Source organism: Lycorma delicatula, chromosome 3, assembly GCF_047948215.1.
Source record: "Lycorma delicatula isolate Av1 chromosome 3, ASM4794821v1, whole genome shotgun sequence".
In the NCBI taxonomy this organism is placed as follows: domain Eukaryota; kingdom Metazoa; phylum Arthropoda; class Insecta; order Hemiptera; family Fulgoridae; genus Lycorma; species Lycorma delicatula.
In genome coordinates, this window is record NC_134457.1 from 138082568 (window position 1) to 138097213 (window position 14646).

At 30.4% G+C, this 14646-nt stretch overlaps 1 protein-coding gene across 1 annotated transcript in view; it reads left to right on the top strand.

The window, feature by feature from the left end:
• blw (ATP synthase subunit alpha blw, mitochondrial) overlaps window positions 1-14646 on the top strand; it is a 29723-nt gene that overhangs the window by 11965 nt on the left and 3112 nt on the right. Inside the window, exons 4-10 of the mRNA XM_075360646.1 lie at window positions 145-341; window positions 1272-1415; window positions 2830-2978; window positions 8230-8399; window positions 11918-12067; window positions 13558-13722; window positions 14095-14357. Of these exons, the coding sequence (XP_075216761.1) occupies window positions 145-341; window positions 1272-1415; window positions 2830-2978; window positions 8230-8399; window positions 11918-12067; window positions 13558-13722; window positions 14095-14357 (1238 nt within the window). The remainder of the gene's footprint in view (window positions 1-144; window positions 342-1271; window positions 1416-2829; window positions 2979-8229; window positions 8400-11917; window positions 12068-13557; window positions 13723-14094; window positions 14358-14646) is intronic.

Consider the following 14646-nt stretch of genomic DNA (forward strand, 5'->3'; position numbering starts at 1 on the left):
TTTTAAAGTTATTTCTGGGTCTTACAGTTTCAGAGATCCTAATGTATCATACTACTGAAAGTGAATGTAGGTTGTAATGATTTAATGCTTTTACATTAAAGTTTTGTATTTACGAGTTTACAAAACTTTATAAATTATTTTCAGGGTATGGCCTTGAACTTGGAGCCTGATAATGTTGGTGTTGTAGTGTTTGGTAATGATAAACTGATTAAAGAAGGAGATATTGTAAAGAGAACTGGAGCTATTGTTGATGTTCCTGTAGGTGAAGATCTTTTGGGACGTGTTGTTGATGCTTTAGGTAATACAATTGATGGCAAAGGACCACTGACATCAAAGACCAGGTAATTCTTATTAGTGTGTGTATGTTGTATGTTTGTCATTTAGAGTTATGGTAATTTTATGTGCTTTTTTTTGGCTCAAGACTACATAATTTAATTTTAGTTTGACAGATTTTTAGTTTTTACATGTTAAATGAAAGCCTTAATATAAAGTATGTCTTTCTTTCATTTGAGATTCTTGTGGGGTTTGAAAATTAACTAAAAGTTTGCTTGAGTGTTTGGGTAACATTGTAAATTTTAGGTGGCGGCTATACCCTTAACATTTGGGGAAATTATTGTTAATTGCTTTATACATATAAGAAATCAGTCTTTAAAATGTTATCAAAGTTTCTAATTACTAATAAAGAATCTGTGGACTCTTTGCTGTACCAGTAGTAACAAACACAAATTTAATGGAATTTTGTTAAGATATTTAGGTAAGATATCTTAGGGAGTGGGAAGTCCCACTCCCTAAAATATCTTACCGGAGCCTACTGCACTACCATCCCTATATCCCAACATGTCATTGCATTTTAACTTGAAATTTCTTTTCTAATCTCATAGAGAGTTAAAAATCTCTTTACATCTGCTGTAGTGGAATAAATTCAGTGATTATAAAAAACATTTGCTTGTGTCATCAACGAAATGATTGTGCATGTCACTTGTTCTTTCTTTGTATCAAGGAAGGTTGTGAAAATGTGATAATGATGTAACACAACATAAAATTCAGTTACTGTAGAATTTAACACTTTTTGATTTGATACTGGTAGATATTGAACAATGTTAAAATGAAAATACATGAACAGGATAATTCTTATACCACAATTTTGTCATTGTTGCCAAATTGATCTATTGTATTTTCTGAAACTGAATACTGCTCTTAGGGTTAAAATGTTGTTGTCAGATGTCAGTCGATGTATCCAGGTCAAAATAAGTTGATTTTTTTTTAAACAGGTTTCGAGTTGGTATCAAGGCTCCTGGTATCATTCCCAGAATTTCTGTAAGGGAACCTATGCAGAGTGGAATTAAAGCTGTAGATTCACTGGTACCCATTGGCCGAGGACAACGTGAGTTGATCATTGGTGACAGACAGACAGGGTAAGTGTGCACTATTTTCCTTCTCATTGTTAGGTTGTTTCTTGAAAATATAAATATGTGTGCCATCACATTGTTTATCATATCTTAAATCTTATTTGCAGTATTATATTTCTGCAAGAATTGTGAAGGATTTACTTCTTAGAATGTCATTCGCTTATAAATATTATATTTTGTAGCTTTGTTACTATGTTGTAATTAATAATACTTCCACTAAATCAGATATATTACATTACTTTATTGTACATCACATAGTACTTTTGTGAAGTGTATAAATGCTTTTCTTGATTAAAATTTATGGTTTTTCATTTTAGTTGAAGTACTTTATCAGTCAGTTCAGCACTGTAATTAATAATACTTCCACTAAATCAGATATATTACATTACTTTATTGTACATCACATAGTACTTTTGTGAAGTGTATAAATGCTTTTCTTGATTAAAATTTATGGTTTTTCATTTTAGTTGAAGTACTTTATCAGTCAGTTCAGCACTGTAATTAATAATACTTCCACTAAATCAGATATATTACATTACTTTATTGTACATCACATAGTACTTTTGTGAAGTGTATAAATGCTTTTCTTGATTAAAATTTATGGTTTTTCATTTTAGTTGAAGTACTTTATCAGTCAGTTCAGCACTGTAATTAATAATACTTCCACTAAATCAGATATATTACATTACTTTATTGTACATCACATAGTACTTTTGTGAAGTGTATAAATGCTTTTCTTGATTAAAATTTATGGTTTTTCATTTTAGTTGAAGTACTTTATCAGTCAGTTCAGCACGTCAGTGCTGAACTGACTGATAAAGTACAAAAAGTCAGTATAGTTTTTTATAAAACATAACTCTTTGCAAGATAGTGATGTTGTGAGGTTCACATATTAAAATATGTATAACAGATTATAAATAGTCGTGGAATGGAGATTAGCACTGGTCTGCCAATGAGGCAGATTAATAGTTTGAGAAATCAAGCTATTTGTATCATCAAACCATCAATTTTTTTTAATACTGCTCCTGATCATCACCAATCTATTGTTGGGTACTAATTCTGATCTTAGCCTGATGATGATCAAGAAAGTTACTGGCTACTGATACGCTTATTAACAAGAGATAGAGCTGTCCCTGGACTTAAATTCGATGTAACTGTAAAAGGCAATTGTAGATTTTTTAAATATTTAAAATCAGTCATTCAGTCAGTGGACCAGGAAGTTAATGTGCCTTTGGTAAGTAATTTTTAGGCGAAAAACAAAGAAAATTATATAGTTTGTAATTTTTAATAAGATTACAATAAATGTTATTAAAAAAAATAAGGTTAAAAAATTTACTAGTTTAGTTAAACAACTGGTATAGTTTTGTATACTGTTTAAACAGCTGAACTTTTTTTTTTAGCTGTGCTTTTCTTTTTTCAGTAAAACTGCCTTGGCTATTGATACAATTATTAACCAGAAGAGGTTTAATGATGGTGCTGATGAAAAGAAGAAACTGTACTGCATCTATGTTGCCATTGGTCAGAAGAGATCAACTGTCGCTCAGATTGTAAAGCGACTTACTGACACTGGTAACATATTTCAGGCTTGTCTAATTTTTCTGTATTACAGCATAATGCATTTACTATATATTAAATCAGCAGTACTTAAACTAAAAATCAGCCTGACAAAGTTAATGTGGTTTCCTGTTGTGGTCAGGGCTTGCTTAACTCACCCTTTCCGTTTAGCCACGGGGCTCTGCCCCACCGGACTCCCTTTGTTCATTAAACTCATGCTTGTGAGAATAATAATAAATAAAAATTAAAACCTGTTCAATTTATAAAAACTATACTAGTGAATTGTAATTTCTTCAGTGTAACAGAGTTTGCTAAGGACCCGAAACTTTGAGTGAATTGAAGAATAGTCTGCCTCCATCTTAAAATATTAGTTACAGCTGTTTACCTGTACTTTATATGGGTAAAAATGTACTTTATCCGGTTCTTACCATTACCTGATAAACACCAGTAGGAGTAGACCGTACTTCATTTCTCATGCAGCTCTTGGAAGAAGTGATGAAAATGGCCTTTTTACCTGTTTGAGAGTTAGAAAATAGTCTACTACTCAAGAAAAACATCTTTTTAAAAATATAAAAAAAATATTATTTGGCCACTACAAGGTGGATAGTTACATCAAATATCAAAATCAAAAATACTGATGCACTGATCATTTGTTGAATTAAAATGGAGGATTCCCCTTTACTCAATTATTTCATTAGTACTATCTGTAGGTAAACTATCACTTTTATTTATGAAAATTTAATTAAAAATATTTTGTTTGCATTTATTGTGAAATCACTGTGTGTCTTGTGTCTGTCTAATAACTCATCAGGAACTATTTGGAGAGGGTTCAACCATTCAAGTTATAAAAAAAATTGTTTAGATTATCGGCAAAATCTTTTCTTAACCTTACACATAATCTCTACTATGTAATGTTAATCACTTTTGAATATCCTGTTATTTAGTTAGGATGTTAATATCTTTAAAGCTCAAGTGTAAGGTTATTTTTTTATACTATTTGAACATATAGAAGCTAATTAAACCCTAAAAGCGGGTTCCTGCCTGGAATCTCTTTTCTGACTGTCCTGTCTTAAAAATATGTTTCATATTTTTATTTCTAGCGTAATTAAAGCTAAATTAAATATTTTCTTCCTAGAAACTATGTAAAATAGTTTAAAAAAAATTATATCTACTTCTAACTGTTGCAAACTAATAACATACAAACAAGGTAGTGTCTTATTTAAGTAACTGCAACTGTAAAACGTTTTTTTTAACTACCAAAACATTACATATTAGCAAAATAAAAAAAGAACATTATTAAGCAATTAGTTATTCATTATTTGAGAGATTTTAATGAATGACAAGGGTGCTTTTTTGTTAGATTGATGTATTAAGCAAAGTAGTTGACATTTTTGCCTACAAAATATTAAGTCTGAATCAATTTGTTGACAAGTAGTTGAACTTTGGTAGTATCATTTGTAAAGTTATGGAGCTTTTTCAACAGGTCCCTTATAATGAAAGTGACTTCACAAATTTTAAACAAGTTTTGTATTTAGTGGTGTATGTAGATTGCTGTATATAAATATAGTAGGACGTAAACATGACAACAAATTGATTGAAAAATTTCATTAACATATATAGAGTGGGATAGGTATAGCTTACCTTCTGTGGATCTAAAACGTCCACGTGGGTTCCACTATGTTCAAAGCATAACTGTAAAATTTCATTAGCATATATGGGGTGGAATGGGAAGCCCCTTGGGTGGGATAGGTTCAGCTTACAGTCTGTGGATCTAAAACGTCCATGTGAGTTCCATTATGCTCTAAGCACAACTATATGCATCTCCATGTCTGGTTGTTCATCCGCAACAGTATATTAGAGGGTGATTATTTCAAATGCTGACCGAACACTGTCTTGGAGCTGCTCCTTGTTGGCGCATCTATGTTTTTGGATCTCTTTTAACAAAATCCCAGAGTTCATTTTGTTACGTGCAATGAGGTCACGGCTCCCTACTTGCTAAGGCAATGGAGCTGGTAACTTCTGACCCACATCCAATCCAGCGTTCAGAAGTATTTCATTGAGGTATCTGCAGATATTCAAAGCAAGATGCGTTGGAGCACAGTCTTGCTGAAAAGTAGTGATGACAGTGATTCCTTTTGCCGTTTAATTCCTGAAACAACCATCTGTTGATCATTCTCATATAACTAAGTAGATTGACGACGAAGTAGATGTTCAACTGTTGGCAGTCCAATCATAACATGAGGCGGATGGTGTTCGATTTCCTCAAAAAAGTGAGGATTGTCTTTTACCCAGGAAAAATAAATTTTGATTATGAAAGCTTCAATAAATCGCCCACTTGTTTGTTTTAGGAAGGCATTCAAGCAATAACTGACACAATGTAAACATTTTGATTAAGATCATTGTTGCTCAACTCATTAACTGTGGCTGGATGAAAATATTTAACTTTCAAGTCCTTTTGCATTTGGTTTTGCTTTGTCAATCTTGGAATGCCTAACTCTGCAGAACATTTTTACATTGATTTCATCATGATCATTGAATGAATTGATGCCTCCACAGCAGCAAACATCTCGGCCAAGTGCTTTGCCTCCTACTGCATGCCACATCAAGAACACTTTCCATTGCAAAAGCCTCACCCATGTCAGTAATGTGTGGACGTTCGTGGTTCTCATACAAGTTAACCAAATACTGTTTGTTAGTGAATGCACTCATATCCGCCATTGTTTCACACTACTACAGCTAAGGTCATCTTACCATGTATGAATATACTGGATGGCTTATCCTTACCACCTTTTCTAGCAGCAGTGAGCAATATCAGCGGTGAGAATTGGCAGGAGTAGAGCCTGATTACACTGGATTTATTATTACAGTGTAGACTTCCCACCCTTGTATAAATTGCTTGAAAGGGAGAAAGTGGTGAGAGATGGAAAATTTGTCTACCTAAAGTGAAATTTAAAGTTTATTTCTAGATAAGGGCAAGTTTCTATATACTCTGTCTTGAACATATCTTTTAGTTTAGTTTAACAGCAGGGGATGAGAAATTTTGATGATATTTGGATAGAATTTTACAACAGTCGATTTAGGACAAGTTAGATAAGTATTTTTTTTCTTTTTTTAGGATATGGACAGCTATTCAAGTTGGTGCTTATTTTAAGTTATGGAGATATTGTTTCTTGATCATCACTGTTTTAAGTTATTGGAACATTTTAAGTATAGTTTTCTTTTGTAATAGAAAACAAGTTGACATAATTCTTTGTAAATAATGTTTCAAAGTCCTTTTCCTACATTAATCCTTTTCTTTTATAATCTTTTTTCTATATTAGTGGGATAAATAATACATATGTATTTAAAAAAATATAATTTTTATTCAGTTAGTCTACTAAAAATTTCACTTTGTGCATTGGTGGGTTCATTGATTTTGAGATATTACATTAAAACAGGAATAATAAAATTCCAAAAATAATCCCATGTATAATTCATTTGGTGTAAGGATATAGATACAATAAAACAATATTAATTTGTATACCGAATTATATGTAATGAAAGCTGTTTTAAAAAAAAAACAGTTATACTTACAGAAAATGGAGTTATATTTACAGAAAAGCTATTCTAGATGAAACTAGTTTAATTTAATACAGAGTGGTGCACAATAAGTTGACATATTTGAATTTTGGATTACATTTTTATTTTTAAATTAATTATAATTTTAACTTAAAGTATGGCTGCTGTTACGCCTAACAACCTTTTTAAGATGATTGTGTATGTTTCTGAAGACTGCGACATAAGCCCTCTTGAATCTCTTCACATTTCCCTAAATTTACATGTGTTAATGGGAAAACTTTCTCTTAAATTTCCCCATTAAAAAATCACAAGGATTTAAATCCAGGTTCAAAGGTGGCCAAAAGAAACCTCCATTGTGGCGGACTAGATAGCGATTTGAAACTGGATTTAAAAAAGCCAACCCAATGTTACTGATGTGAGGGGTTGCACAAGCTTGTATAAACCGTTGAGTATCTACAGGCAACTCTGTTGTAAGCACTTAGGGTAGAAAATGATTCCTTAACATATCCAAATAGCATTGAGAATTAATTGTATCGTCAAAAACACTGGTCCTGTAAATCCTTGACTGGATAAAGCTGCCCAAATATTATTTCATGCATGATTTGTGGTACTGCTGTTGTCCAAAAGCAGACATTTTGTTAACATTCCCATAAATATAAAAGTAGGCCTTGTTTGAAACCAAATTTAGAACAGAACATTATCTTTCCCCTCCGACCACTATGCAAACTCGCATGATTTTTTGCTTGTTAGGTGTTGATTTATACAGAAGTCAGTTTGTATGGAAACAGTTGGGAGTTGTAACAACAGTGTTGTTCTTGTGAAGCTTGGAGTGCAGATTTTCCCAGACTACGTTGCATGGCAACTTAAATTGCTTCGTTATTTTGCGGAGAATAAACAGAAGATGCTTTAGGTCTTTTTTCTTGTTTTATGTTGCCTTCTTCCTTCATTGTTGTCACTAAAATTTTTGATTCAGCTTAAAGAACCACAACTTTAAATTTGCTGCAAATTAGACAAACATCTGTGATCAGTCATAGCTCAAAAATTACTGATATGTTGTGGAATCAGAAACAAATGTAAAGACTAGGTGATATCAGTATTTTCATTAAGTAGAGATTATGCATGCACAGTATGAAGTACCATGTAAAGAACATTTATTTATAATCTACTTTATAAATGTGTCAACTTATCTTGTACCACTCAAGATGTAGGATGTTGGAATGTAGCAAAAGAATTTTATAGTGTATGATCAGGTAGATCAAAAGGTTATGCAACCCCCGCTGCATTGTCGTGAGAAATTAATTATTAATATCCTAAGCTTTACATATTGATATTAGAGTTTTTGCTGAATGCAAATTTTAAGTCTCGCAATGAACCTTAGTTCATTTTCGCTTTTTTTATACTTTTTTTTCTTAATTTAGAGTGCTTCTGAAATTGTAGAAAGGTTATTTGGAATCTCTTTTTAGATCATCAGATGTTAAAAACATTAATATTTATTTTAGATATTTGAAACTATCAGTAAATTTTGTAAATCTAAATTTTTTACTCAAATAACCTAATTATTTTTGATTGATTATGTTTTAAATTATAAAACTTTTTTTCAATACTGATTGTAAATTTTTTTTAGTATTACTTCATTAAATTTTTAAACATTTTTTATATTGTTTTTTGAATAGCAAATTAATTCACAAGATTTTTGTGTTTTTTTTAGGTGCAATGAAGTACACTATCATTGTGTGTGCTACTGCATCAGATGCTGCTCCTCTACAGTATCTTGCTCCCTACGCAGGTTGTGCCATGGGAGAATTCTTCCGTGACAATGGAAAACATGCTCTTATCATCTATGATGACTTGTCCAAACAGGCTGTTGCCTATCGACAGGTTTGTTATTCCGTGTTTAGTATTACTAGTTTTGAATAAAAGGAGGAATGATTTCTTATTTATTAATAGTGTGAAATTACACAGTTCCTACGTTAGTGATGATTTTCATGATAACTATTAGTTAACCGCAAACATAAATATATTTAATATATTCTCCATTCATATTTACTGGTTTTAACATTTATTTAATTCAAATACAATACATATTCAGTTGCCACTATTTTTTAATTGTAAAGTTTTTTCATATACTGGTGTTCAGAACAAAGTGGAAGCATAATTTCATTCTGACCCAGAATTGTTTTTTTCTGGGTGAATTATATTTCTATTGCAAAACTTGTCATCTTATCTATTGGGTTCCAAGAATTAATTGTATTGTTGAAAAACACTGGCCCTATCAATACTTGATTAGATAAAGCTGCCCAACACTTACTTAGGCCCATGTTGTTTTTCATGCACGATTTGTGGTGCAGCTGTCGCCCAAAAGTGAACATTTTGTACTTAATTATCCATTTTATATATATAAACTTCAGTTAATTTTATGTGAGTATTAAAGAAATATTAACTTAGTGTAGCTTGTTATTATAGAAATTGAACAATCAATTGTACTTCCAGCATAAATTAAGAAAAGAATTGATGTTTCACTTTGTAGGAATTGGCGCTAAACTTCTTTTTTGTGTCTAGACCAAAGTCCCTGATGCTGATGTAAGGCAGGTGCATGATGTACCAAACTTTCCTGTTTTCAAGTAATCGTACATTGCAATCTGTATGTTACAAGTAATAACGAATGGCACAATCTTTCCAACCCACCTGATTATTTTTATCTCATTAAATTATAGTACTATTTTAATAAGAATGATATTGTAAGTTTAACTGATTAATAGTAATGTAATTGCCATAGTTTACGAAACTCTGTGTCAAATGTTTAAAATAAAACCGCACATGCCATATCAACAGTTACTGTTGCATGTTGCTGCAGACGCTGTTTATGAAAAAGTAAGTTTGAAAGTGACGCCAATTAATTGTTTAAATTGTCAATTTATTGTGTTGCAAAATTAATATTTTAGATGAAAAGAAAAAGTAAATACAGGGTGGCACACGAAATGATCCAATATTTGTTTTTATTAAAAAAATATTTATTTGAATCGCAATACAGAAAAGTAAAATACCACATGTTTACTATGTACCTGGAGATTAACTTCTGCTTATACATGTCCAATATGACCACTAATTACATCTACAACTTCAACACAAACCACCTATGTTGTTAATAACTTGAATACACATATCCTTGGTTGTCTTGCATGCCTTAATGATCAGTACTCGCAGTTCCATCACTGTACGAGGATGTTTTGGGAAAATCTTTTCCTTTAGAAATCACCAAAGAAAACAATCACATGAGATTTAAATCTGGACTGTTCAGGGGCCAGTTCTGTCCATGCGCAAAACGATTAGGAAATCGGTTTGAAATGACATTTATGTTAAAAGTCTCATGCGGAAAGTCTAAAACAACATAAGCTGTGTGTGGTCTGGCTCCATCTTGCATGAACCCATTTGTTTTCTAATTGAAACGCTTTTGCAGGAAGCTTAGGAACAAAATTATTATGCCACATGTTTAGATAATGTTTACTGTTTGTTAAAAAAAGAATGGCCCTATTACCCCATGACTTGAGATAGCTACCCAAACCATAATTCTTAAGAGTATGAAACACCTTTTCATGAAGCATGTGTGGGTTTTTGGAAGCTCAAAAGCTCGCATTTTATTTATTAACAAACCCGTCTAGGCGAAAATGTGCCTCATCTGAAGATCAAACAAACAATATGCCTTGGTTCACAGCCTATTCCCAGTGAATGCCATTCTTTGATATTTGTTGTCAACAGTTAATTTGTAACTGTTATATTTTACGGCTACAAATTCAAACCGGTTTTTAAAATTTCACTGCACAGATCACCTAGAAATCCCAACTTGTGCTGCTGCTTTTCTTGTTGATTTGCCCGGGCTCCTCATCTTGGAAGAAAAGTTATTAACCTTAACAATTATTACCAAAACAAATGGATTTTATGTGCCAACCTGTATGTCAGTATTATAATAAATATTTTACATTCGAGTAACTCCTGTGTAATAACTCTACTTTCAAAATGTTTACTAATTATGAGTGATATATTACTAAAACTCATGTCTGTTAATCTCATCACTTGCAAACTAAATATGCTAACAATTTTATTTATTACAAATGCAAAATATATTTGTGTAAAATACTTAACACATTTTATCTGTGCAATGTTTTTCATTACAGATTATATTTTTTAAGATTAATTTTTTTTTTGCTACAAATTGTTAAAATTTTAAACAAAACTGTACACAGAAGTTATTCAAAAATAATAAAACATTAACTTTTCTTCCAAGGTTCATCTGAACATACAAAATAATTATAATGCTATTTTTACCTATCATGTAATTTTTCAGTAAAACAATAAACTAAATTTTAATTATTATATAATGAAACTTAATAAATATTTTTAATTTATATTAATTTTTAATCTCTTTTGTACACAAATAACTGTGGAATAATTTTATAATATATAAAAATAAAAAAAAACAATATACAAAAATGATTTTACTGTTTTATAACCACAGTTTAATTATATTTTACAATACAAAAAAATTTAATATGTTGAAAAAAAAATTTAATTACATGAAAACTTTCCAAATTTGACTTAAGTGAAATTGAGTTCTCAAGAAGAATTTTTGAACTGATGTTAACGATTAGTTTATATTTTTAATGTATCAAGTTTTAAAGTATATTTTCAAAAACATTCAGTTATATTTAAGTGCCAAAATAATCATGTAATAATTTTCAAAATGATTCTTTAGTTAATCTAAAGCTTAAATTTTCTTATCTGTACAGAAATCATTTTTTTGGTTAGCTGACATCAGCATAGACAAGGACAATCTGCTTTCTTTGTAAAGATTATAATCTCTTATTTTGTTGTTACTCTATTTTTTATTAGTAATTTTTTTCTGATGTTTCTCATTTTTGGTCAGTTATTTTTGGAAGAACATTAAATCAAGATGTAAAATGCATTCCTAATTTTTATGGTACTACACCTTGTTTATTACAAATTTTTTACCTAATAAAAATGAAAAGGATGTGGATTGTTTTTTAAGTGTGACCGTATAGACTTTATATTGCTCATTTGGAAATGCCCAAATGTTTCATATAAATAAGGAAAATTAAATTTAAGTTGGGAAAAATTCTACAGATTATATAACTGAAACATGGATTATCAAAAAAGTCATAAGTTAGAACAATAATTCTTCTATTTGTAGAATTTAAATTGTATATCATTTGAGATTTGGTATATAACACTTAAAAAAAAAATAATCTAGGTATCTTATACAACTGGATGTAGCATAACATTTGCGACTGTCATTACTGTAAATGTATGTATGTAGGCATGCATGAATATTTAAAATTAAAATCATAGTTTGAGTTATAGTGTATATTTTTTTGTTTCAGATGTCTCTATTACTGAGACGACCTCCTGGCCGTGAGGCTTATCCAGGAGATGTATTTTACCTTCACTCACGTTTGTTGGAACGTGCTGCCAAGATGAATGAAACCAATGGTGGAGGCTCACTTACTGCTCTCCCAGTCATTGAAACACAGGTACTGTTTTGTTAAGACATATTAATCTCTTTTAGGATTAAACAGAAATTAGTTAAAAGTTATCTGGTTTTTTTATAATCACATTTATAATACCATATATATATATATATATTTTTTTTTTTTACTTAGTGTCCAATACTGTGCTCGTAAATGATCCAAACATTTGTTTGTAGATTGCTGAATGGCTAATATATAATATATTAACTATCAAAATAATGTAATTTCAATTAAAAGAAAAGGCCTGTTTATTGTTTCCTTGGGCCTACTTTTGGCTCTTGGCTGTATTCAGTCAATTATTATTTATTTCAAAAATGGAGAAAAAATATATGTTTATTTATTATTAATGAAATTTTATATATTAAATTAGGTTTGTAACATGTAAAACTCCCATACCCAACATAATAGTAGTAAATGTCCCGTTATTATTAAAGAAATTTATTTGTCTGTTGTTGAAACAATTAGTTAGTTATCTGCTAACTGATAATCATAATTTTTTTTTTTAACTTTTATATACAAAAATTCATTTTTTTTTTTTTTTGGTAAATCTATTGAGAGAAAAAAAGGAGCATTCATTTTAAAAAAAAGTTTTTTTTGTGAATTATTTTTCTAATTGTTTAGACATTTTTATTCTAGTTATTGTTGATAACTCAACTATTTTTAAGTTATTTTTGTAAAAGAGAAGGGTGGCCAAATGTTATGCATAGTCACTATGGCATGCTGATGAAAAGAAATAGTCTAATGAAACAAATATTACATAAAAGCAGATCTTATTTGCTACAAAAGCTTAGTTGTTTTTCAGTGGTCACCACTTCATTTAAACCTAAAAATTTCTCCCAGTGAATGAACCTGTTTTCTCATTTCATCAGTGATGAATGCTTGGTGGTGTTTCCTTGATTCATGAAGCTCACCATAAATTGTTTTTGGATATGAATTGTCACTAGATTCACTTCTTTTTCTTTTGTACAATTATGTGTTCTACTTTTTATTCATTTTTATTATGAATACATTCTTTCACATTGTACATAAATCTTTGTCAGCCTTTTTAGCTTTTACATTTTTTTTTTATTGCCTTGTTTATCAGTTGTGCAAATATGTGCTCTGTTATTAATGTAAGCCTATGTCTTACATAACTTCTTAACATAGAAGTTTTAAATATAATCTATATGTTTTCAAATATTTCTTTAAGCATTAGTTACTATAAAAATGGAGATACAAAATTATCAGTGATAAACATCTAATTTTTAACAAATACAGAATAAGGGATTTAGAAATATTTGACAGAAATAATTAACGGATTAAAACAATTATAGGAGTTATATCAATAAATTTCAGTTCAAATATAAAATATTCAGCAATTTTTGAATGAATGGTAGTTTATTGAATTTGCTCAAATTCAAAATATGGTGGCTATTAAATTTTCATTATTACATTTTTATTTTTTGAATTATTGGAATTATATCAAGACATTTCTTAAAATGGATTTCTTGCAGGCTGGTGATGTATCTGCCTACATTCCAACTAATGTAATTTCAATCACAGATGGCCAGATCTTTTTGGAAACTGAGTTATTCTACAAGGGTATCCGACCAGCCATCAATGTCGGTCTGTCAGTATCTCGTGTAGGATCTGCTGCTCAGACCAGAGCCATGAAACAGGTAATATCTTAATTAATATTATTAGTACTGTTGAATAATGCTTGTATTCTCTGTTACATAACTGTTTTTTGTTTTGTCTGTATTCATATGCTAATTCATTGCCTTACAGGCAATGAATTAGGTGAATGAAAATTTTGGCAATTTTCTATATTTGATTACCAAATTTTAGTATAGGATTTTTTCTTACCAAGAGAATTCTATCAAAATTCAGGAATTTAGGAAAATAATATTAATTGGTGTAAATATTATTAACTGTTTGAGATTGCAATTTGAAAACTTAACTGTTTGTGTTTTTATTATTTTTCTCATTCATACCTTTTTTTCTTCCTCATTTTAAAGCAGTTAAATACAGTTTTTCCAATGAATTTTCAGGTTGCTGGTTCCATGAAACTGGAATTGGCTCAGTACCGTGAAGTAGCTGCCTTCGCCCAATTCGGTTCAGATTTGGATGCTGCTACACAACAGTTGTTGAACCGTGGTGTCCGACTTACTGAACTCCTTAAACAGGGACAGTATGTTCCTATGGCTATTGAAGAACAAGTTGCTGTCATTTACTGTGGTGTCAGAGGTTATCTTGACAAGATGGACCCATCCAAAATCACTGCCTTTGAAAAGGAGTTCCTCCAGCACATAAAGTCAGTATCATATATCTTGGGTTTTCATGTAATTTAAGCTGTAACTGTTAGCTGTAGCTTAGACATATTACTTGTGTAATATGTCTTAAGCTAATTGGGATTATCAAGCCCTAACATTTAGGATCATTTCAGCAACTTAGCTGGCGTTGTTATTAATAACAACTTAGAAATGGATTATGCTTAAAAAATTGTGTAATTAAAAAAATAAAGCAGTTCAGATATTTTATTAAATAAAATAACCCTTTGTTGTCAGGATTTTTTTTTTTACAATGATTTATGGCAAAATTTG